Source organism: Scyliorhinus canicula, chromosome 10 (genome assembly GCF_902713615.1).
Source record: "Scyliorhinus canicula chromosome 10, sScyCan1.1, whole genome shotgun sequence".
Taxonomy (NCBI): domain Eukaryota; kingdom Metazoa; phylum Chordata; class Chondrichthyes; order Carcharhiniformes; family Scyliorhinidae; genus Scyliorhinus; species Scyliorhinus canicula.
Genome location: NC_052155.1, coordinates 140,960,603 through 140,985,397, shown reverse-complemented (window position 1 = coordinate 140,985,397; position 24,795 = coordinate 140,960,603). Strand labels below are relative to the sequence as shown.

At 45.6% G+C, this 24,795-nt stretch overlaps 1 protein-coding gene across 1 annotated transcript in view; it reads right to left on the bottom strand.

Moving 5' to 3' along the window:
* Window positions 1-771: 771 nt before the first annotated feature.
* tgfbr1b (transforming growth factor, beta receptor 1 b) overlaps window positions 772-24,795 on the bottom strand; it is a 119,075-nt gene continuing 95,051 nt past the window's right edge. Inside the window, exon 9 of the mRNA XM_038809801.1 lies at window positions 772-4,789. Coding sequence (XP_038665729.1) covers window positions 4,664-4,789 — 126 coding nt within the window. The 3' untranslated portion in view covers window positions 772-4,663. The remainder of the gene's footprint in view (window positions 4,790-24,795) is intronic.

The following is a 24,795-nucleotide window of genomic DNA, read 5'->3' as shown; positions in this document are numbered from 1 at the left end:
TTGTAATTTCATTGCAGTGGAAATGCAGAAACAAAGCCTAAACAATAATACTAATCTTTATTAGTAATAATCTTATTGTCACAAGTAGGCTCGTGACTGTTACTGTGAAAAGCCTTACTCCGGCACCTGTTCGGGTACACAGAGGGAGAATTCAGAAGGTTCAATTCACCTAACAAGCATGTCTTTCGGGACTTGAGGGAGGAAACCAGAGTACCCTGGGAAAACCCTCACAGATACAGGGAGAACGTGTAGACTCTGCATAGACAGTGACCCAAGCAGGAATCGAACCTGGGACTCTGGCACTGTGAAGCAGCAGTGCTAACCATTGTGCCACCCACACGGTGGTATATTTGGAGTTTAGGAAGAACAAACAAAAGGAAAGATGAAATGGTAGATAAGAAACTGAGTGCTTCACAGCAGTAAAAGTAGTTGGGGAGAGAATATAAATTCTTACTTATTCACACACTTCTCCCCCTCTCAAACGCAGTGATTGCACAGTTGTACTTGGATGTAAAACGCACTCAAAAAGCACACATTTGTCAAGCACCAGTATGTATAGTAAAGGTTCTACATAAATTAAGTTGCTGCATGGAGGAGCAAAACATTTTTTATTTTGGAAAATTTGTTATAGCACAACATTTTATGCATATTTTTAAGCAAGTGCCTTTATATTTTCCCCCACTAGGATTGTCAAAAGCACCAAGCTACCAACTTAACTCTTTTTCCTGGAAGGAGAAGAAGGAGGGGAGAAAAAAAACATTCACTATTCACTCAGATGAAGAAGAATACTTTATTCTGATCTGGTTTTATTAGATGCATCATACAATGCCAATACTTTCAATAATCCATTTAATTCAGTATTTAGCATCACCATCTTCACTGTGCATGTTGTACAAAGTCTATACATGATCTTAAGACTTACGGGAGGGGTATTACATAATTTATGAAATTTTGGGAAGAGAGGAGGAAAACTTGTTGAATGCACAAATCTCTTTATTCACTCCAGTATCTCCCCTTTTTCCATATACACTAGCTGCAAAGCTGTGCTTCTGGAGGAAAAACATTGCAAGAGCAGCATAGATACTTCCTGATCAGCAATTTTATACAAACAGTACAAAGGATACAATCTAGTATACAATAAGCCAGGCGCAAAACATACACAAGACACTTCAGTACCATGGACCAATGCAGGATTTTTACTTTTCAAAATTAATACAGCATCCATATTTGATATAAATCAATGAGTTTACAAACCTGCTCAGTTATTGAAACTATTAGCGCACACAAACACACACACGCGCACACATACGCACAGTGTGAGGTAAATATAACTTGGTCATTCCGGAGGTATCTTTAATTTAATGCAAAATTACATAAATTTAACTGTATGCTTTGATTGTAGAATAAATGTAATCCCAGATTGACTGAAGAACGACATGATAAAGTGTAATAGAAAATGGGACTGTCCTGAAAGGTAGGTCATGGCACTCAAACACAAAAAGCTCATCCAACAGCATTTCAGAACTTAACACTAACATAACGTATGAAGCAGTTATCATTTGTACTTTCCTAGAGTCGTCCTGGGCAAATTCTGTATAGTAATAAGCTAGCACTTCCAATATGAACATTTAGCATGCTAAAGATGACAGTAATTATTATGGTTTTACAGGGAGGTGCTCTTTTTGACTGTGTCCATAAGCCTAACACACAAAACTCTTAATATATTAAAAGATGTTTTTCTGTACTATACACTAGACCTATGACAATATGCTCAGTGATTACTTACAACAGGAATGACTGATGAGAATTCTTCAAAACAAAGCAACTATGCATTTTATCTATGGGTTTAGCAGCAGTTATGCCACTTCATTCAAGTGCCTTCACCACTTGCGTTTATAACACTTTTTTCCAGCCAGGAAACTACACACTTTCAGCTTAAGTACCGTGAAAGAACCTGGATTTATTCGGGTTAGAAGCTAAAGCCAACACTTTCTATATGGTTATTTGTCTACACATTCTTTCTATCAGGTTTGTCACTGTGCAATTAAACCTCACACTATAGTTTAGTGATATTAAAAAATTAAAAACATTTCTACCTTGCGTTCTATGCATCATTTTTAAATATATAATTGTATATAAACTAAGTTAAAACTAAAAGCTAGACAGCCTCATTAATTATACAGTGGTTCCAATTAATGTAGCAATATAAAATGCTTTACATTACTAAATCTTTGCCGAATTAAAATAATATCAACACATTGCTGAATTGTGACAAACCGAGTTTTGCTAAAGTCTCTTTAACACCAACATCCCATCCTAGTTTATTTTAAGTTGGGATGCCAAATTTTTATATTTGATTTCAAACAAAGTAAACCCACCAATTTCAACATATGCAGCTTTTTCTACAAGTGCTCCAGAAAGCTGTGAATTGCTGTTTAATATTTTTCAATTGGAACTAATCAAAATTCTCCTTTGCAAATCAAATAAAGACAACGAACAGGGGTTTGGTTAATCGAGTACTTCAGGAGAACCAAGTAGCAGATAGCCAGTTTGTGTCAGATCTACACATGTGCTTCACAGAACTCACTCATCGCAGACATATTAACTGTGCAAGATCACAAGGCTCGTAATGGCATTTTGGTGCAAATAAAGAGGCACAGCAGCCTGGGCTGCGGATTTTGTGGAAGGTAACAGACCACCAATCTATATTGCATTGTAGCACCTTGGGCCAAGGCCATTGAGATTTTATTGAAAGATACAAAGTTATGGAAATTCTTTAGAATAAATAGAACTGTCAGAGGAAAACATATCGAACAGGTACTCTGGACATGCACATTCTCCTTAAACATCCTCCCCCTTGCCACCAACTCATTTAAAAAAAAGGCCTGCAAGCTTTTGCAAGACAAAAGAAAAACAGGTAACCGGTCAAAAGAAATAAAGTCTAGAAAAAGATATTATAATTTATGGATAAATTTTGATCCCACTCAATTAAAATTTTGCACGAAAACAACTTTTTTCTCACCGATATGTTTGTCCTGCAAAATGTATGGGCTTTCAAAAGCTTAATAATCCAGTCCATACAAAACTCATTTTAGTTGCTATTATTTCAACTTCAAAGTTACAAAAACAAGCTTGATTTTAATTGCACCTATGAACTGAAAACGATAAATCTTTTCACATTAAAAACAATCTAATAAAATACATAAAAAATGTAATGCACTGGTTAAGTTGTCAAAGGGGTCATTAATGCTCACTGCAAACAGTTGAAGGAGACCAACGGGGAAGATTGCTCCCTGTAGGGTACTTAGAAGATTACCTTTCTGGCTGCAATCAATTAGTTTCGTGCCAATTTTGAAAAATGCATAACTATTTGGATTTTGTTAAAATGAATTTGCTACATTACATATCAATGGACAAAAATGGGTGGATTTTAGGCTTGTAACTCAAATACAGTTCTGTATTCCTCAGCGCAAACCAAATTGAGAGAGATGAGACATGGGTAAATATCCCTCCACCACCACCAATACAGAGCCTTAGCAGCAAGAAGCCAAAGTTATAAAACCACAAGCACTTTCTACACTATTTTAAGTTTTCAGAATGGCAGCTCCTATCCAAAACACAGCCAGTGGAGGCCTATATTGGAATACCACAACCACACTTCCCACAATTCTCTCCCATGTGCTCCTGAAGGAGAGTAGTGCGCGTCTGGCATACACTCTGAATTCAGCATTTATACATATAAAAACTGTAAAGATGCTGCGTGCAAACACTATTTAATACGGAAACCTAAAGTTGTACCTATTAACTAAAATCACTAACTTATGGACTTTATTATCTTTTAAGTGGAAACCATCCATGATGCAGGTTACAGTTTTATGAAAGCTCGGACGCTTACGGGTGAGATATTTGCATTGGTTTTGGAACTGGCTGTACAATTCCTCCCTCCACTCACTCCCCCAAACAAAAATATAACAACAGTTATACAACTGTACCTCAATTTTGCTTCAGAGTTACTTTTGTAGCCATTCATACATAATGGAATGAACAATCCTTCAAACCAACTGGAAAGTACTCCTGACTCAAAGCAAGAACTTCAGTGCGCAAGGTGAAAAAAAAACAAATAGCAAGGCAGCAAAATTATAATCTAATAGTTGAATTCCTAAGCAATAAAACTATTATCCAAACCTTGGATGAAGAGTACCCTTTAATTGTGTGTAATACTGTATTTTGCACTTAAATTTCATTCGGTTGCGGGACCAGCCCCATTATTAGTTTCTCCAATACACTGGGGCAGTGTTGGTAAAGGCTACAAGTGTTCCAGCTTTTCTACAGTTAAGACCAATAATAAAACTTCTTTGTTTATCAAGTTAAAATGTTAATTAAAAAAACTAAGCTATGTAAGATATCATGTCAATGTCCTGGGAAGGAGGTGTTCAATGCAGAGTGGACCTCACAGCCAAAGCTCGGAGTGTCCATTTGAGAGCTAGGCAGGGTGGAAATTTCCTATGTAGTGTATAAAATTTGGTGCAGTTTCTATGGTGGTACAGGCAGTGTGATCCATCTTCTGCTTCCTCGATGAGGTAGAACAAGAATCCCTTCCATAAAACTGTAATCCAAGTGCAGTTACCATCCTGTCAACTGGTTCTCTGGACTGCACCAGTGTCTACATTTTTATGCCTTCCTGTTGGCTGAGCTGAGATAGCGTTTTCTTGATCCGCAGAGCAGTTAATCTGGCTGCTCCATTGGCATACCAACATTCACGCATGATTTTGGCCATTACACGTAGAGCCTATAAAGAGATTGAAAGGTTAAAAAATATACTCACACCCTACCTAGCTACTGCAGACTGGATTTAACAGCAACATCTACAGAGATTGAAAAACACTGGCATTAACTGGATTTCTCAATCAAGCTTTACATGTCCTATTTCATAAATTTAAATACAGGAGAGGGGGCAAGTTAAACAAAATGTGATCAAAGTTATGCATATCATGGTCGAAACCGGAAACATACTTAAGCAAATTTAGTAAAGGTTCTTACTGTTCAAAACATAGAATGCATCTGAACATATTATGCCCATCATTTTCAAGTGCTCAAAAATTGTTACCACTCACTTCCGTCTGGTTTCTTCTTCATGCTCCCCAGTAATTTAGTAGAGCATGGTGTGTTACAAAATTATTAATGCGAGTTAGAAATATCTCTCATTCTTTGCGAATAAAGTACCCTCCAATGAGCAAGGAATTGTTTAAATCAAGCAATCTCGGGACGCAGTTCCTTTTGCTGTACAGCAAAGATACTCTTCCCTAATTCTGGATTCTTTGCTTTTTTGATGGAATCAAAGAAAGAGGAAAATCAAGGCAATTTCTACAATGTAGTAGTTGCTTACACAAGGGTTAGAAGAGGTTATTTTGTGGATAGAAAACAAAATGCAAACCCCCACATCAAAATGAAGGCAAACACATTTTCATTCTCAAGTTATAATAAATGAGTGGTACAGTGTTCACTCATTTATAACTATTTTCATGATCTCATGATCTCTTTTACGGTGCCATAAGAGGAAGGAAAGGTGAGAATGTCAGGGGGAAATATCACTTGTGCATGCTTCACCTACATCAGTTAGCACTGCTGCCTCACGGCACTGAGGACCCAGGTGCGATCCCAGTCCCAGGTCACTGTCCGTGTGGAGTTTGCACATTCTCCCAGTGTTTGTGTGGGTTTCATCCCCACAACCCAAAGATGTGAAGCATAGGTGGATTGACCACACTAAAATTGCCCCTCAACTGGAAAAACCTTTAAAACATTTTTTAAAAAGTTATAATAAATGGATGATGTAGGTGAAGCATGCACAAGTGATATTTCCCCCTGACATTCTCACCTTTCCTTCCTCTTATGGCACCGTAAAAGAGATCATGAAAATAGTTATAAATGAGTGACCAGCAAACCTCTGTTAAAAATGCCAAAACAAGTATGTTAGCCAGAAAACTTTAATGGAAATAAATACTTCTGCCAGTCCTGACGCAACTAAGATGGCAGACACCTCTCCTGTGTTTCTAACATCCAACACTCTTAGCAAAATCCTGATCGCTGAGTTGGACATGTTTCAATAGTGTTTGGCTCTGGAGCTGAAAAATTCACTGGAGAAGGTGACGAGCCCCATCTGATCCTCCCTAGACTCCACCATTGACTCTCACCCCGGAATAATCACTGATCTGGAGATGGCCTTCTTGGACCACAGCGACAGGATCAGCTCATTGGAGCCTGAGCTACCTGCAGTGAGTAGAGAATATGGCGCTGTGGACTAAAGTGGACGATACGCAGAACTGGCCCAAACGTCACCAATGAATTGGGGGTTTGAAGGTCGCACCCCTACTCAATTTATATCCAATCATTTTTTTAAATCTGTAGGGCGAAGACACTTTCCGGACTTGGACTGGGCCCACCGTGTTGGTCAAAACCTCGCCCTGGTGACTCCCCACCATAGTCCAGTTCCACAGCCACAAAGATAAAGAGCTGGTTCTTGATGGACCAGAGAACACCGCGATCTCAGCTACAGAGGCCACCCTATTAGGATATATCGAGATATGACCCCAGACCTGCCTAAGCGGCAAGCTGCATTCAACAGCATCAAGTCCATGCTGTACAAAAAAAGGAATTGGCTTTGGGATGACCCACCTGGCCCGACTTTGAATCACTAAATGAAAAAGACCATTTCCTCAAAGCATCGGGCGAGGCAGACTCTTTAAGGGCTTATTCAATTGGCGGCTCTCTCTGTTTCTGGTTAGCGTATCATTTTGATGGGTCTTCTTTCCTTCAATACCTGTGTTGGCCATTTAATATGCTTGAATCAAGGGCATGCTCAGTTTTACACCGTTGTTCCCACTACGCGGTTAGAAGAAGCATCTGTCTAATGGCATATTAAGTAGTGCTGTTTTTTTCTTCTTCGGAAGAATAAGATTGGTTAGTTAATGGATTCCCTACAAGGTAAAAGACTGCCGCTTGTCCTGTTTTTTGTTGACAGGTTGAGGATTTGAATCATGGGTTTGTTTTAGTTATACGATTATCATCTCTCTGTTTAGTTTTTGTTCCAGCAGTTTGGAAGTGTGATGTGTTGACAGGAACCAGAATTTTCTCTACATCTGACCATTCTCACTATGCCATAGACTCTCATGGCTTTGATTCCTTACCATCTCCACTTGTTGACTCTTGTAAAATTCTCCCAGTCATGACTAGCTCAGGGCAGTACAGGATCCTCAATTAGAATAGTTACATGGAACGTTAGGGCGTTAAATGGCCCAGTAAAACACTCCAGGTGCTTGCACATCTCAAGTGCCTCAACACAGAAGTGGCATTCCTTCAGGAAAGAATCTTCATACTCTAGATCACGCCAATTACGTTGGCTGGGTTTTTCACTCTAGCTTTAACGGAAAGGCAAGGGGAACAGAACACTGATCAACAAGGGGGTCCAGTTCACCCGCTCAAATGTAATCTCAGACCCTGAAGGATGTTACACAACCGTTAGTGGCATGCTTCTTCAAACCCTGGTAGTCTTGGCCAATGTCGATGCCTCCAGATGGGATGAGACTATCCTCCTTCCCAAACTTGGGATACCCAACATCTAATCTTTGGAGGGGATTTGAACTGGGTCTTGGACCCAAATTAGATGGCTTGAATTGCAAGACGCTTAATGTTTCCTACATCCTGGCACGAAAGACGTCTATTTATGTCCACCATGCTTATTCATGTATTGACGATTTTCTCTTAGATAAAGCTCTTTGCCCTGTGGCAAGAGCCATTGAGTACGCAGCCACAGTCATATCAGACCATGTGCCCCATTCCCTGGGCTGGTTTCTTACAGCCAAGGCTAACAGTCGACCTCCATGGTGATTTGATACAACCCTATTACGTGACAGGAAATTTTGCCAAGTTTTTAATACATCAGCTTAGACGTCTTCAATAAAACAAAAATCTGATTCCCCCACCCCTTCATTATTGCGAGAGACCCTTAAGGCAGTCATTCAAGGAAACAATCTTCCATAATGCATTTTCTATCAAACAAAGAAAATTGAAACAACAAAGAATTGGTGGACTCCATTTTAGTATTCCATTGTTCCCACCCCAGAGTTGTATGTATACAGACAGGCTAAAGCTCCAGACTCAATTTGATTGACTCTCCACCAATAAAGTGGCCTGCGTGCTACAACAGTCAAACCCCAGGGACAAAGCTGGTCGCCTCCTGGCACAAAGGTCAGGGGCCAGTTTGCTTCCCAATTTATTTCCCAGATACATGACCTCTCATAACCTCACTACCAATCCCTCCGATATCAATCTGACCTTCGCTTCCTATTATTACAACCTCGATAAATCAATCTTTTCCAGATGGTTCGGCAATGGCTAAATTCCAAAATAATCTAGACACCCCTTCTGTAGATATGAACAGGAGTAGAGACTTGTATGACCTAGAGTGCCTGGATGAGATAACAATTGTATTGGGTTGATGCAGAGCGGTAAAGCACAAAGCTCTGGCGGCTACCCTATTGATTTTTACAAATATTCCCCATTCAATTTGAGCTGCTGGGCATGCTCAACAACTCAATGTCTCTTGGGTCCCTGCCCCTTACATTAACTCAAGCCTAATCAGCCTCTCTCACCAAACGCAGATGTAAAAGTTCTAGCCAAGGTATTGCTGCCCCTCCCCCTCCTTATATATTACAAAGCCCATTCCATGACGATGAGTCTTCGACAAAAGCAAGTTTCCTCCAGTTAGCTCCAACGCCAAGCAAATTCTCCCCAGGTGCTGTGTCATTCCATATCTGGTGCCCGCTTTCATTACCTAGGCATCAACATAGCTCATTCGCTTCTGACCCATCATAGAATAAATTACTGGAGCCTGGTTGCTAAAACTTAGGTGGATTTTCACCCCTGGAATTATCTTCCTTTCTCTTTAGCTGGTAGAATTCATTCTATAAAAATGATCATTCTACCCAAATTCTCGTTTCCTTTCCAATGTCTTCCCAACTTCCTAACAAAATAATTTTTTGGCATTGGTAATAAGCTAACATCCCCATTCTTACAGGTGGGCAGATCCCCTCAAGCCCACAGAGCGATACTTCAGAGGGGCAAGACACGTTGGTCGTCAAGCTCTTCCTAAATTATCATATTACTGGGCAGCCAATATCCAAAAGAACCCTGACGTGTTGTCACGACCCCAGCCCGAACTGGTGCCTTATGGAGGCACATTCCAACTGCTCATCCCCTCTTCCTGCCTTAGTCTGTGCTCTTCTCCCCCTCAAAATTCATGTCAAACTCCGTTGTGATAGCCACTTTAAGAATATGGAAACAATTTTGTCAACATTTTGTTTTCTGCTCCTTCCCTACTGGGCTCTATTTGCAACAACCACTTGTTTTTGCCCTCTATGCTCAACTTAACGTTTGCCTTGTGGAGGAGGAAGGGACTTGTGCATTTAGCTGACCTGTTTGTAGATGGAAACTTTGCAAGTTTTAGCGAACTTATGGACAAATTTATTTTACTTAATTCCTATTGCTATTTTCGTGGAGTTTGTCTGTGCCCCAAACCAGTAGTGGTTCTATCTCAAAGTTGTACGAATTCATGATATCCTCCGGGCACTCCCCTCTCCAGAAAGAAAGAGTGGACTGGGAGGCTGAACCTGGGCTGTCTCACTGACGAAAGTGGGAGGAGGCCCTATTTTAGGATTAACTCTACGGTCTCCTGTGCTCAGTTAAGCTAAATTCAATCATTTAAAGTTCTGCATATAATTCACTTTACCAAAGCCAGAATCAGCAGGTCCCCCCCCCAAATACAGTCCAACTACTGTGACAGATATTTGCTCTCCCCCCACTGACCACATCTTCTGATCCTGTCCAAAGTGGTTCAGCATCTGGTCATATTTTTCAACACACTCCAATAATCTGGACATTGACCTAGAGCTCTGTCCTTTAGTAGCCATTTTTGAAATCTCATCTACACTGACCAGTTTAACTTAGATTGAAGCAGATGTCATTGCATTTGCTTCATTAATAGCTCGCAGGCAGATTTTATTAACCTGAAAATCCCCCAAGCCAACCAGTGCTCCATCCTGGTTAGAAAACGTGAGGTCCTTATTATATCTGGATAAGAGCAAATGTGTCATAATATGTTCAACTGAGAATTAATTTGTAAATGACTACCATTTGTCTCTTTCTTCAAGGAATTGACTGCTGTCGACTGTTGAGTTCACTGTTTTCTTTCTGTATAATGTAGTCTTGTATAATTGGTGTGGGTGGGGGGGCTGAATGTATGACTGTATTGCTCGGTTTCCTTGCTCCCTTTCCAGCTTGAAAATCAATAAAAAGATGCTTTTAAACAAAACTTCTAAATGAATTAGGGGGACTTCCGGTGGCGACTATACTGTGAAGAGTCGCACATTTGGCCCGCTCTTAGTGGTTTTTTGACGACTTTGATGCTGGATTTTCGTGGAAATTTTTTCTAACATAAGTGGATAAAAGTGAGGAGTAGGCGGCGACCCTTATCCTATGGAACTACTCTCAAAAAGTAATCGCAAAAGAAGGAATCAAAAGCTGGTTGGAAGTGAGGATCAGCTGAGGAAGCAGAAGGCAGCGAGAGAAATAGGGCAAATTAAGGATGTGAGGGGGAAAGTAGAACATAGAGTGCAGAAGGTGGCCATTTGGCCCATCAAGTCTGCACCGACCCACTTAAGCCCTCACTTCCATCCTATCCGCATAATCCCATCTAAACTTTTTGGACACCAAGGGCAATTTAGCATGGACAATCCACCTAACCTGCACAGCCATGAGGTCATGTTGCAGCTGTACAAAACTCTGGTACGGCCGCATTTGGAGTATTGCATACAGTTCTGGTCGCCTCATTATAGGAAGGACGTGGAAGCTTTGGAACGGGTGCAGAGGAGATTTACCAGGATGTTGCCTGGTATAGAGGGAAAATCTTATGAGGAAAGGCTGATGGACTTGAGGTTGTTTTCGTTAGAGAGAGGTGACTTAATAGAGGCATACAAAATGATCAGAGGGTTAGATAGGGTGGACAGTGAGAGCCTTCTCCCGCGGATGGAGGTGGCTAGCACGAGGGGACATAGCCTTAAATTGAGGGGTAATAGATATAGGACAGAGGTAGGTTTTTTACGCAGAGTGGTGAGGCCGTGGAATGCCCTACCTGCGAAAGTAGTGAACTCGCCAACATTGAGGGCATTTAAAAGTTTATTGGATAAGCATATGGATGATAAGGGCATAGTGTAGGTTAGATGGCCGTTAGTTTTTGACTTCCCATGTCGGTTCAACATCGTGGGCCGAAGGGCCTGTACTGCGCTGTATCGTTCTATGTTTATGTTCTATCTTTCGACTGTGGGAGGAAACCGGAGCACCCGGAGGAAACCCACGCAGACACGGGAGAACGTGCAGACTCCGCACTGACAGTGACCCAGCAGGGAATTGAAACTAGGACCCTGGCGCTAGTGCTAGCCACGTGTGTTACCCTGCTGCCCTAAAATAGTGAGGGACCCGGGGGCGTTTAATGTGTTTAGTGAATTCTACAGTCGTTTATATGACTCGGAACTCCCGGCGGGGGAGAACAAAGAACAAAGAAAATTACAGCACAGGAACAGGACCTTCGGCCCTCCCAACCTGCGCAGATCCAGATCCTTTATCTAAACCTGTCTCCTATTTTCCAAGGTCTACTTCCCTCTGTTCCCACCCGTTCATATACCTGTCTAAGGGAATTAATCAATTCCTGGGGAGGCTAGAGTTTCCGAAGGTAGATGAGGAACTGGTGGAAGTCTTGGGGGACCCAATTGGGTCGGTAAAGTGATAGACTGATTGGGGGCAATGCAAATCAGGCAAAGCCCCAGGACCTGACGGATTCACAGTGGAATTTTATAAAACGTTTTTGGGGCTAGTGGGACCGCTGTTAGTTAAGCCTTTCAATGAATCCAAGGAATTAGGAGCGCTTCCCCCAACGCTATCACAGGCATCAATCTCTCTCATCCTGAAGCGATGATGTGGAGATGCCGGCGTTGGACTGGGGTGAGCACAGTAAGAAGTCTTACAACACCAGGTTAAAGTCCAACAGGTTTGTTTCAAACACGAGCTTTCGGAGCGCAGCTCCTTCCTCAGGTGAATGGAGAGGTATGTTTCTCTCCATACCTCTCCATTCACCTGAGGAAGGAGCTGCGCTCCGAAAGCTCAGGTTTGTTTCAAACCTGTTGGACTTTAACCTGGTGTTGTAAGACTTCTTACTATCCTGAAGCGAGACAAAGACCAGGAGAACCGTGGATCATACAGACCAATTTCCCTTTTAAATGTAGATGCTAAATTACTGGCAAAGATCTTGGCCACCAGAATAGAGGACTGCGTCCTGGAGGTAATCAGGAGGATCAGGTGGGATTTATTAAGGGCAGGCACTTGACGTCCAATATTAGACGGCTTCTCAATGTTATAATGATGCCAGCTGAGGGGTGTGAGGCTGAGGTGGTAGTAGCCATGGATGCGGAGAAGGCTTTCGACCAGGTGGAGTGGAAGTACCCGAGGGATATTTTAGCAGGTTTGCGTTTGGGCAGGGATTTGTGGACTGGGTCCGGCTGTTATATCAGGCCCCGGTGGCGAATGCAAGAACCAACCGAACCCGATCAGAATATTTTAATCTCGGGAGAGGGACAAGGCAGGGATGCCCGCTCTCCCCATTACTGTTTGCCCTGGCCATAGAACCTTTAGCAATGGCCCTTAGAGCACCGAGTGCGTGGCGGGGGAATAGCGGGGGGGGGGGGGGGGGGGGGGGGGGGAAGAGAGCACAGGGTTTCTCTCTATGCGGATGACTTGCTGTTTTATCTCGGGGGGGACGGACCAAAATCATGGAGGTACAAGGAGAATTTGAGCGATTTTCAGGCTAAAAAGAGCGAGATGTTTGTGATCCAGGCACAGGGCAGGAAAGGAGACTGAGGGAGTTACCTTTTAAGGTGGTATTGATGTGGAGATGCAGCATTGGACTGGGGGAGCTCAGTTAGAAGTCTTACAACACCAGGTTAAAGCCCAACAGATTTGTTTCAAACACTAGCTTTCGGAGCACTACTCCTTCCTCAGGTGAATGAAGAGGGTAAAGTGGTGGCGGGGAATTTTAGATATTTAGGGATTCAAGTGGCGAAAGAGTGGGGACTGCTCCACAAGTTAAATCTGGGCAAAGTGATCGACCAAATAAAAGGGTTTTCCATAGATGGGACATGCTCCCGCTGACGCTAGCAGGAAGGGTCCAGTCGATGAAGTTGACAGTCCTCCCAAGACTGCTCTTCTTTTATCAATGCCTTCCAATTTTTGTCCCAAAGGCTTGTTTTAGAAAAATAAACGTGCCGATTACAGGTTGTGTGTGAGCGGGGAAAACCCCCGAGAGTAAAAGAGGGCACTCTTGGTTGCGGAGGGGGGGGCTTGGCCCTCCCGAGCGTTATTAATTCTTACTGGGTGGCCAACATATCGATGGTCAGGAAGTGGGTAGTGGGGGAGGGGTTGGCCTGGGGGCGAGTAGAAGTGGCATCCTGGAAGGGTACGAGTTTGGTGGCTTTACTAATGGCGCCCCTGCCATTTTCGCCGGTTCGGTGCTCCACAAGCCCTGTGGTGGTGGCAGCCCTAAGCGTGTGGGCGCAATGGAGGCAGCACATGGGATTGGACGGGGCGTCAGTGTGGTCTCCGATCTGTAACAATCACCAGTTAGTCCCGGGGAGGCTGGATGGGGGCTTCAGGTGGTGGCACAGGCAGGGATCGAGATATTTGGGGATTTATTTATCCAGGAGGGCTTTACGACCTTGAAGGCACTAGAGGAGGAGCTGGAGCTACTGGGCGGGAATAGGTTTCGATACCTTCAGGTCCGGGACTTTGTACGGAGGCAGGTTCCAAGCTTTCCTCACCTCTACCCCCCCTTCCCACCCCCAAGGGGTCTACAGGATAAGGTGATGTCAAAAACTGGGGTTAAAGAGGGGAGGAAGGATTTTGGAGATAAACAAGGAGTTGATTTTGGGAGGGGGCCGCCGATTAGGGAGGTAAAGCGGAACAAAACTGTCCCATTATTATGCCAGATGAGCCTAAGAGAACTTTAATGCAGAAAGCTTGCCTAGTGTTATGGTGACAGCGAGGCTGCCTTGGCTTACAGAATACTGATCTCAAATCCAATGCTGAAAACACTCAAGTTGCCGAATGGGCTGGGATAGGGAAAGAGAGAAGCAAAAATGCGGTCTACAACGAACACACACTCCAACCAATATTAATTGAGATAACTAAAACAACGAGGGATAAACCAATGTGAGGAATACAAATGAGGTGAGATTGATTCTCTATACTGAACCAAAATAAAGGGCATTCTAACTTGTGGCTGTGGCACTGATTGCTACTGGTGATGCTTAAATGATTCAAAATTGGTCTTTCTGGAAATCAAACAATTCTTGAAAGAAGAGCTGCAATCAGAACATTGCATTGGAGGAGTCCCAAATAAGAAAAATATATCATGAACAAAAATTTGTTTGGACAGTATTCTCCAGCTTTTAGACTAGAAGAGAGAAAACAGAAAACTAGCTAACATATTGAAGGTAACCAGATGAAAATAAACATTTTAGACACCTGGCTCAGCCAAATCTCCAGTGTGAAGTCAGTGTCACTTTATTTTCTATTTCATGAGACTGGATGGTTCAAATTTAAAAGTAGAGCTACTAAGTAATCCTACAAGTGAGAGAAACTTAAAATCACATACCCATAGGTTTAAAGAGCAATCACACTGCTCAAAATAGAATTCAGATCCCAAGTAACAACTAACAGTCAAATAAAAGGCGAGACTTGTCGGCAGCTTTCATAAATCTGGATATCATGAGACAGTCTCCCCTATACAAACATTCACGGTGAACAGAAATAAGAGCAACATGAACTTTCAATGACCTAAAAACAGTGTTGGGTTCAAGATGGGGTTGTACTTCTGTTGTTTTCACGATTACTAACATTTTTTCAGTTTACTACAAGCCTTCAGATTTAAGTTTTTTGTCAACGTAACAAAAGGTTAGTACAAATTATCAGAAATTTTTGATGCCTGCCCTCACTGAATTGTACAAGAAGCAATAACTTAGAAGTTTACATCTGGTCAAGTGACAGAAACTCCATCGTTACCCATTACAATGCCCAAGTCTGAGACACATCTCATGCTGCAAGATATGCATTTGTTGTCGATGGATGGAACAGAAAAAGTAAATGTAATTGAGGCCACATTCTATTTAGCACAAGAACATCACCATTATATAGGGTGACAATTATTTACAAAATTTCATATTGGAGATACTGGATTGGATTCTCCACCTCATGCCACCGGTAGAAGAATACCCGATGTGGCGAAGAATCCAGCGTTGTGGAGAAAACGGGATCGGTTCCAGACCCCCAACAGCTCGCCCGGCAAAGGGGCAGCAGACGCCCGTCGGCTCGCCCGGCAGAGGGGCGACAGACCTCCGTCGGCTCACCCGCCAGAGGGGCAACAGACCCCCGTTGTCTCGCCCGCCAGAGGGGCGACAGACCCCCGCTGGCTCGCCCGGCAGAGGGGCGACAGACCTCCATCGGCTCACCCGCCAGAGGGGCAACAGACCCCCGCTGGCTCGCCCGCCAGAGGGGCGGCAGACCCCTGTCGGCTCGCCCGCCAGAGGGGCGGCACACCCCTGTCGGCTCGCCCGCCAGAGGGCGGCAGACCCCCATCGGCTCGCCCGCCAGAGGGGTGGCAGAGCCCAGTCGGCTCTCCCGCCAGAGGGGCGGCAGACCCCCGTCGGCTCGCCCGCCAGAGGGGTGACAGACCCCCGTCGGCTCGCCCGCCAGAATGATGACAGGCCCCTCTCGCAAAGACCCCCCAGAGCGAGGCCCTCATCAGACAGCCTCCCCCCCCCCCCACCCAGAAGAGAAACACCCATCAGGAAATCCCCCAGAAGACAGACCCTTGTCCGGAAGCTAGAAATGTGGAGATGCTGCCGTTGGACTGGGGTGAGCACAGTAAGAAATCTTCCAACACCAGGTTAAAGTCCAACAGTTTTGTTTCGAATCACTAGCTTTTGGAGCACTGTTCCTTCACCTGAAAAAGGAGCAGTGTTCCAAAAGCTAGTGATTCGAAACAAACCTGTTGGACTTTAATCTGGAAGCTCGAGAGCAGTCCAGACTGGAAGTGACCCAGAGATTTCCCAGGGGGTGAGGGGCTGAATAGCATGGTGGGGACCCAGTCATGGGACCATGCTAATCGGACAGTCCACTCAAAATGGCTGACCAATAACAATCCGCACCATGAAAAAATTTCCACGGCTACAGATTGGAAACTGCTTCCTGATTTGTGCTCCCCGTGGGAACACAAATTAGGTGCAATTCAGCCCTGGCGGGAGAACATAGCCTCCCAAACAGAAAATCCTGTCTGATGATTAGGTGACTATTTCTGTATAATGTTTTGCCTTTGGTACCAAAAAATATGGTTTAGAATTCACATCAGATGTGTGATTGAATGGGGAAAACGTGAAAGCATTCTGACTAAATGATCACAAACCTTATCACTACTCACAAGACCTCAGTGGTCAGAAAGCAGGCATGTTTGAAGAATCAATCTTGTGCGGTGACCTGCAGATTCTAGATTTTCAATGAAATCCAACCTCTCAAAAAATTTCAAGAACTACTGCTGAGCTACCCGAATAGAGTATTAAACATTAGTCTAGTCGTTAGGAATATACAAGTAGAGCCAAATGCAATTACTATACATTGGCAATCCCCTTTCAATGTTGAATAACAATTACTTACAATGTGGTGGTCTTATCTATATGTGGCATCAAGGTGCGCTTGCTTGGATAATCTGTTCAATGTGACTGGGAAGTTTCCTGTATTGAGAGATTTCAAAGCAGCAGGAACAAACCACACAACCAAAGATTGCACTCATTAAGGTCATTGGCCTAAAAGTTTAATCCTGTTTATCTCTCCACAGGTGCTACCCGCTGGGTAAAAAAGGATGTTCAGTACAGCAAGTGTCAATGTGAGATTGAAGAATAGTACTGCCCACAGTATGCTGTAGAGACACATGACAGGAGACAAGAGTTGTATGGGGAGAGTCAAGGAGAAGTTGGCGTGTAGTTCTTAGTTTCAGTTATACTTTGTACAGATGCAAATTTATACTTTGTACAGATGCAAACAGTTATGTGCTCCAAAACCAAGATGGCGCCGGAGCATGGCGAATCACGGAGCTCTCTCACACAGATCCTCTTACACCTCCGATAATTATACTAATCGCTTGAAACTTAACTCTAACATTATTACCAACCTTTCTCTTTTGTGTTGTACATTGTGTATTTTAAGTTTGCCCTATTATGTATTTTCTTTTCATGGATGAAGTGATCTGTCTGAGCTGCACGCAGAACAATACTTTTCACTGTATCTCGGTACACGTGACAATAAATAAATGCAATCCAATTTCAGCCTTACACGCCTCTGAAACTCAGCACTGAATCTCAATACTGAATAAACCCTATTGAGAAAAAACACGGCGACACCTCATGAATGAACCCAGAACCAAAGAAGCTAGTGAAGGACCCTAGAAAAGTCAAAGGAACAGAGTTCTTAGCTGACATAAGTGCACCATAACCGGGAACAGCTGGAAATCACCAAAATGCTCCAATACAGAAATTGAGGGCAGAGGACAGAAAAAAAAAAAATCTACTCTGCAGCTAAGGACTCCACCACAGCACCATTGACTCTGCAACTGATGGGACCCAGCTAGTTCCACGACTGAAGTAGCATCCACATTTGTATTCACCTGGCACAACTCAACAAAGCAGTGGCAAGAGACGTCTACCCAACGTCCTCTGTGAACAACAGCCCGACCAAGCTCTCAAAGTCGTGCTTTCGAAGCTCGAGCGGCTTCTTAGATGAAAAATCCAAATTGTTTTTTTAAACAAACAATTTTTAATGAGGCATTTTTGGCATAACAAATAACCACAGTACAAAAATCAATAAAGTACAAAGAACAGCAATCAAAAAACAGCCGCCGACACCCGTCCCTCCAATGCCCGCCTATTTAACACCCTACTCTATACAACCCTAGCTCCCCCCCCCCCCCCCCCCACCCCCCTGATGATTAATTCCCCGCGAAGAAATCAATGAATGAAGTCAACCTACCACCTCAATGCGAACTTAATCTTTTCCAGGCCGAGAAAGCTCGCCATGTCAGTTAAACAGGCCTCTAACTTCAGAGGCCTAGACTCCCTCCAAGCCAGTAGTATTCCGTCACCGGGCTACCAAGGAGGAAAAGGCCAGAACATCTGCCTCTCCCTCCTCCTGAACACCCGGGTCCTCCAACGCCCCAAAGATTGCTACCCCTAGACTCATTTCCACCCTTGTCTTCAATACCCTGGACATGACATCCACGAACCCCTGCCAATATCCCCGAAGTTTTGGGCATGCCCAGAACAAGTGGACATGGTTCGCTGGTCCACCCGCACACCTGACACACTTGTCTTACACCCCAAAAAAATCTACTCATCCGGGTCGCTGTCATGTGTGCCCGGTGCACCACCTTAAACTGGATCAAGCTGAGCCTTGCACATGTAGTGGTCGTTGACCCTGCTCAGCGTCTCCGCCCATACCCCGTCCTCCATCTCACCCCCCAGTTCCTCCTCCCACTTACGCTTCAGCTCCTCTGTATGCGTCTCCTCCGCCCCCATTAATTCTTTGTAGATGTCCGAGATGCTCCCCTCCCATTCCCCAGACACTACGCTATCTTGAATCCCTCTTCGTGGTAGGAGTGGGAAGGATGGTACCTGCCTGCGCAGAAAGTCCCGCACCTGTAGATATCGGAAGTCATTCCCTGTTGTCAACCCAAACTTCTCCTCCAGTGCCCTTGAGCTAGGAAAGCTCCCTTCCAGAAACAGGTCCCCTATCTTCTCAATCCCCACCCTTTGCCATATCCGAAATCCCCCATCTAAGCACCCCGGAGTGAACCGATAATTGTTACATATTGGGGACCAAACCGACACCCTCACTGCACCAACAAATCTTCTCCACTAACCCCAGATCCTCAGGGCCGCCACCACCATGGGGCTGGTGGAATATCTCGCCGGCGGGAACGGCAATGGTGCGGTATCAGCGCCCCTAAGCTGATGCCCCTGCATGAGGCCGCTTCCACCCGCTCCCAAGCCGCCCCCACCACCCATTTCCTTATCATCACAATATTGGCCGCCCAGTAATAATAACTAAAATTTGGCAGGGCAAGCACCCACCCCCCCCTCCCCCTGATTCCCCTTGAGCAACACCTTTTTCACTCATGGGGACTTACCCGCCCAAACAAAGCCCAAAATGATTTTGTTGATCCTCTTTAAAGAAAGTATGAAAATCAGGAGGCATTGGAACACAAATAAAAATCTCGGCAATATCGGCGCATCCCATCTCCGAAACTCGCCCCATATCTGCTCAACCAGCCGGGACAAGGTCAACATCTGTAACCGGCCCCAGTCGCACGCCACTTGTATCCCCAGATATCTAAAGTGGTCCCTCACTAACCCGAATGGTAGCTCCCCCAGCCGACCCTCCTGGCCTCTTGCCTGGACTACATACCTCTCACTCTTCATCATATTCAGTTTATATCCCGAAAACCAGCCAAATTCCCCCAGAATCGCCATGATCTCCCTCATCCCTGCCCCTGGATCTGGCAGATATAGGAGTAAATCATCCACATACAGTGATACCCTATGCTCCACTCCACCACCACCCCCCCCCCAACCCCCCCAAAACCCGGAACCAGCCGTTTCCAGCCCCTACAAGCTCTCAGAGCAATTGCCAGCGGCTCTATGGCTAGCGCAAACAGCAGTGGGGAGGGGGGAGGTCTTGGCCCCCAGTGCAGCCTAAAATAGTCAGAGGTCAACTTGTTGGTCCTTACACTAGCTTCCGGAGCCTAGTACAGCAGCCTGACCCAGTCGATAAAGCCCCGACCAAACCCAAAGCGTCCCAACACCTCCCATAAATAATCCCACTCTACCTGGTCAAACGCCTTCTTTGCATCCATGGCCACAACTACCTCTACTTCCCTATCCTCCGGGGGCATCATAATCCCGTTAAGCAACCTTCTAATATTGGCCACCAACTGCCTACCCTTGACAAATCCGGTTTGGTCCTCCATAATCACCTCCGGCATGCAATCTTCAATCCTGGAGGCCAACACTTTGGCCAGCAGCTTAGCGTCCACATTGAGCAACGAGATTGGCCTGTAGGACCCACACAGCTCCAGTTTGTGTCCCGCTTCAATATTAACGAGATGGTGGCCTGTGACCTCGTCGGGGGCAGCACCCCTCTATCCCTCGCCTCGTTAAAAACCTTAACCAGCAGCGGCCCTAATATACCCGAAAATTTCTTATAAAATTCTACAGGACACCAGCCCCAGAGCTTTGCCCGACTGCATTGCCTTCAAGCCCCAGAAATTTCTTCGGCCCTAATCGGAGCCCCAAACTCACCCACTGCTCCCTGCCCACCCGTGGGAAAGTCAGCCCGTCCAAAAGGCATTTCATCCCCTCGGGCCCTGTGGGGGGTTCCAAGTGATAAAGTCGACTATAAAAATCCCTGAACGCCCTATTTAGCCCAGCCGAATCCCCTATCAGGTTCCCATTCCCGTCGACCACCTTATCGATTCCCCTCTTCCTCAACTGCTGTGCCAGCATTCTGCTGACCTTCTCCCCATATTCATACAGCGTCCCCCTCGCCTTTCTAAACTGCTCCACTGCCTTGCCCGTGGACAGTACCCTAAACTCCACCTGCAGCCTCCGACGCTCCCTTAATAGTTCCTGGGGTCACCGTATACCTCCTATCTATCCGTAGGATCTCCTTGATCAGTCGGTCCGTCTCTGCCCTAGCCTCCTGTCTCTATGAGTTCGCATTGAAATCAACTCCCCTCACCACTGCCTTCAGCGCCTCCCAGACCACCGCTGCTGAGACTTACCCCGTGTCATTGACCTGCAGGTAGTCCAGCACACACTTTCTTACTCTCTCACACACGGCCGCACCCGCCAACAGGCCGACGTCCAATCGCCACTGCGGGCGCTGGAAGCTCTCCTCACTGACCTGCAGTTCCACCCAATGTGGGGCATGGTCCAAGATAGTGACGGCCGAGTACCCAGTGTCCACCACCCCCGCCAGCAGATCCGTACCCAAAATGAAAAAGTCGATCCGGAAATACACTGTGTACATGCCAGTAGAAAGAAAACTCCTCCGCCGTCGGCTGTCTAAACCTCCATGGGTCAATCCCCCCCCATCTGTCCATGAACACTATCAACTCCTTTGCCATCCTGGCACTTTCCCCGTTCTCGAACACGACTGGACTAGTCCGGGGTCAATAATCGTACTAAAATCCCCTCCCATTACCAGCTTGCGCGAGTCCAAATCCGGTATCTTCCCCAGTACCTTCCTAATGAAATCAACATCGTCCCAGTTTGGCGCATAGACGTTAACCTACACCACCTTCCTCCCCTTCAGCTTACCTACCGCTCACCATGACATAACGCCCCCCCCACCTCCAATAATACAGCCCGCCTGGAATTGCACCTGCTTATTAATTAAAATCGCCACCCCTCTAGTCTCAGTATCCAGCCCTGAATGGAAAACCTGACTGACCCAACCCTTCCTCAGCCTAACTTGATCCACCACCTTCAGGTGCGTCTCTTGCAGCATCACCACGTCTGCCTTCAGAGTCCTCAGGTGCACGAACACCCGAGCCTCTTGACAGGTTCATTCAGCTCTCTAACATAACCCGCCCCGATCAGCCATCCCCTTTTTTGCCCCCCCCCCCCGATCAGCCAACCCCTCTTTCTGCTCTCTTTCCCCCCCCCCCCCCCCCCTCCCCCCCATGCGTCCCACCGCCAACTGCCCACCTCCAGGCAGCCCCCACCCCCGACCTCCTCTCCATCCCCAGACCCAAGTCCCTCCCTCGTCAGCAGAATAGCTTCCCCCCCCTCCCCCTCCCCAGCAACATCACTCTATAGCCCAATCCCTGCCCTGTATTAAACCAGTATACACCCCTCACAGTGCTTCTGTGAACTAGCTCACTCAGCTAGCCTGGTGGCCCTCACCTCTGCCGTCACAAAGTCTCCCACCAACCACCCCCATCAAAACACCAAAAAACACAACAACGACCGAATATCTATTACTCGCCCGTTTTCACCCAAACTTTCTCAAGTCCTTCAGCCTTTCCTCATAAGATCTTCCCTCCATACCAGGCAACATCCTGGTAAATCTCCTCTGCACCCTTTCCAATGCTTCCACATCCTTCCTATAATGTGCCGACCAGAACTGCACGCAATACTCCAAATGTGGCCACACCAGAGTTTTGTACAGCTGCAACATGACCTCATGGCTCCAAAACTCAATCCCTCTACCAATAAAAGCTAACACACCGTACGCCTTCTTAACAACCCTCTCAACCTGGGTGGCAACTTTCAGGGATCTATGGACATGGACACAGAGATCTCTCTGCTCATTCACACGACCAAGACTCTTACCATTAGCCCAGTACTGTCTTCCTGTTATTCCTTCCAAAATGAATCACCTCACACTTTTCTGCATTAAACTCCATTTGCCACTTCTCAGCCCAGCTCTGCAGCTTATCTATGTCCCTCTGTAACCTGCAACATCCTTCCGCACTGTTCACAACTCCACCGACTTTAGTGTCATCTGCAAATTTACTCACCCATCCTTCTACGCCCTCCTCCATTTATAAAAATAACAAACAGCAGTGGCCCCAAAACAGATCCTTGTAGTAAGACTGGAGGATAGCAAATGTTGACCCCTTGTTCAAGGGGAGTAGAGACAACCCCGGTAACTATAGACCAGTGAGCTTTACTTCTGTTAAGGGCAAAGTCTTGGGAAGGATTACAAGAGATAGGATTTATAACCTTAACCAGGATCTCCTGCAACTGCCTGAAACCTGCCCTCCTTCTGGCCACCTCCACACTCAGGTCCTGATAGACACGCAGTGTACTATTGTCCCACTTGCAGCTCCTGGAACGTTTGGCCCACTGGAGGCCACAGTCTTTATCCAGAAATCTGTGGAACCGCACCACCATTGTCCTTGGGGGGGGGGGGGGGGGGGTCACCCAGCCGAGGCTTCCTCGCCATCGCCCTGTACGCCCTGCCCACCTCCAGCGGTCAGGGAAAAGACCCCTCCCCCAGAAGCTTCTGGAACATGTTTATCACAAAAGCGCCTGCATCAGCCCCCTCAGTGAGACCGACAATTCTCAAATTCTGTCGGCGTGCACTGTTCTCCAGCTCTTCCAGTTTTTCTAACAGCCTCTTCTGCTGATACATCAGCATCCGCCAGCGTTTTCTCCAACTTCTGGATCGTCCGTTCTGGGGATTTCAGCCTCTGTTCAATTCGATCAATCGACTCCTTTAGTGGGTTGAGACAATCTTGTTTCTGCCTGGCGAAGCCCACTTCAATGACCTGCATCAGCTTCTCCATCGATGGCTGGGCCGTTGCAGCAGAGGTCCAAACCTCGGCCATGTTAACTTCAGCAGCCACTTCTATGCAGCCCTTGCTCATCTTTCTGTTTCTTCCCTTATGGTCCCTTGGGGTTCTCCGTTCCATGCACCACTGTGTGGATCCAGTACTTAAATGTCCGCACTTTCCAAATCAAGACTCAAAAACCATGAAAAAGTCAGGGACAGGGACAAAGGTCCAACAACGCAACAATGGCCAGAGTGGCCAAGTATGCGACCTACTCCCTCATAGCCGCCACCAGAAGTTGAGAAATCCATTGTTGACCATATTTATTACCCCATTTGGCATATTTTGTTTCCAATTGTTTGTGCTTTGGCATTACCTCACCACCCCAGATGTTGCAACACAATATAAAAGTGGAACGCACTGCCTGGGAGGGTGGTAGCGGAGGGTTGCCTCGCATCCTTTAAAAAGTATCTGGATGAGCACTTGGCATGTCTTAAAATTTGAGGCTATGAGGCGGGTACATAGGATTGGGATTAGGATTGGCAGATCAGATGCCTTTCATGTGACGGTGCAGACTCAATGGGCCTTTCCTGCACTGTATTTTACTGTGATTCTGAAACCATCTTATATAGCCTGTAGTGAGCCATCTTCCATATATGGATAATGTGTTGGTCCAGGAGCACAACAGGAGGCTCAAAGCTCTCGTAGAAACCTTGCAAGAAGCAGGTCTGAAGGACTCTATTCAGTTCTTAAGACATATTGTGAACAAAGGCATCCTGGTGAACCCACACAAAACTAAAGCAATCAGTGAGTTTCCAACCCCAAAAACTATTCCAGGACTCCAAAGATTCCTGGGTGTGCTGAACCAGTTGGCCAAATTTCTGCCAACCTGGCACAGGTTGCTGAGCTCTTGAGGCACCTGCTCAAAAAGGGTCAGGTATGATGTGGGGATGCGCACCAAGAACAAGCATTCAGTCACGTAAATGACATGTTGCTCTCACCTGATACCCTGGCTCACTATGTGATCTGGCTTTATTGTTTCCTGAAAGTCACCATCAAAATGGACATAAACTACTACACTGGTCTCACTGTTAGATCAGAATGAACTTACAAAGATGCCCTCTAGAATTCAGAGATTCCAATTGCATCTCACATGCTTTGCATACGATATAGTGCATGTTCAAAGGAAACGTCAAATGATTACAGACACTATCCAGGGCCAGTCAACCTTCCTGCAAAACGTCAAACGTCAACCTGGTTAATGAACATACGTCACATTCTCAATTGGTGAGGCAACAAATTTCTTTGGA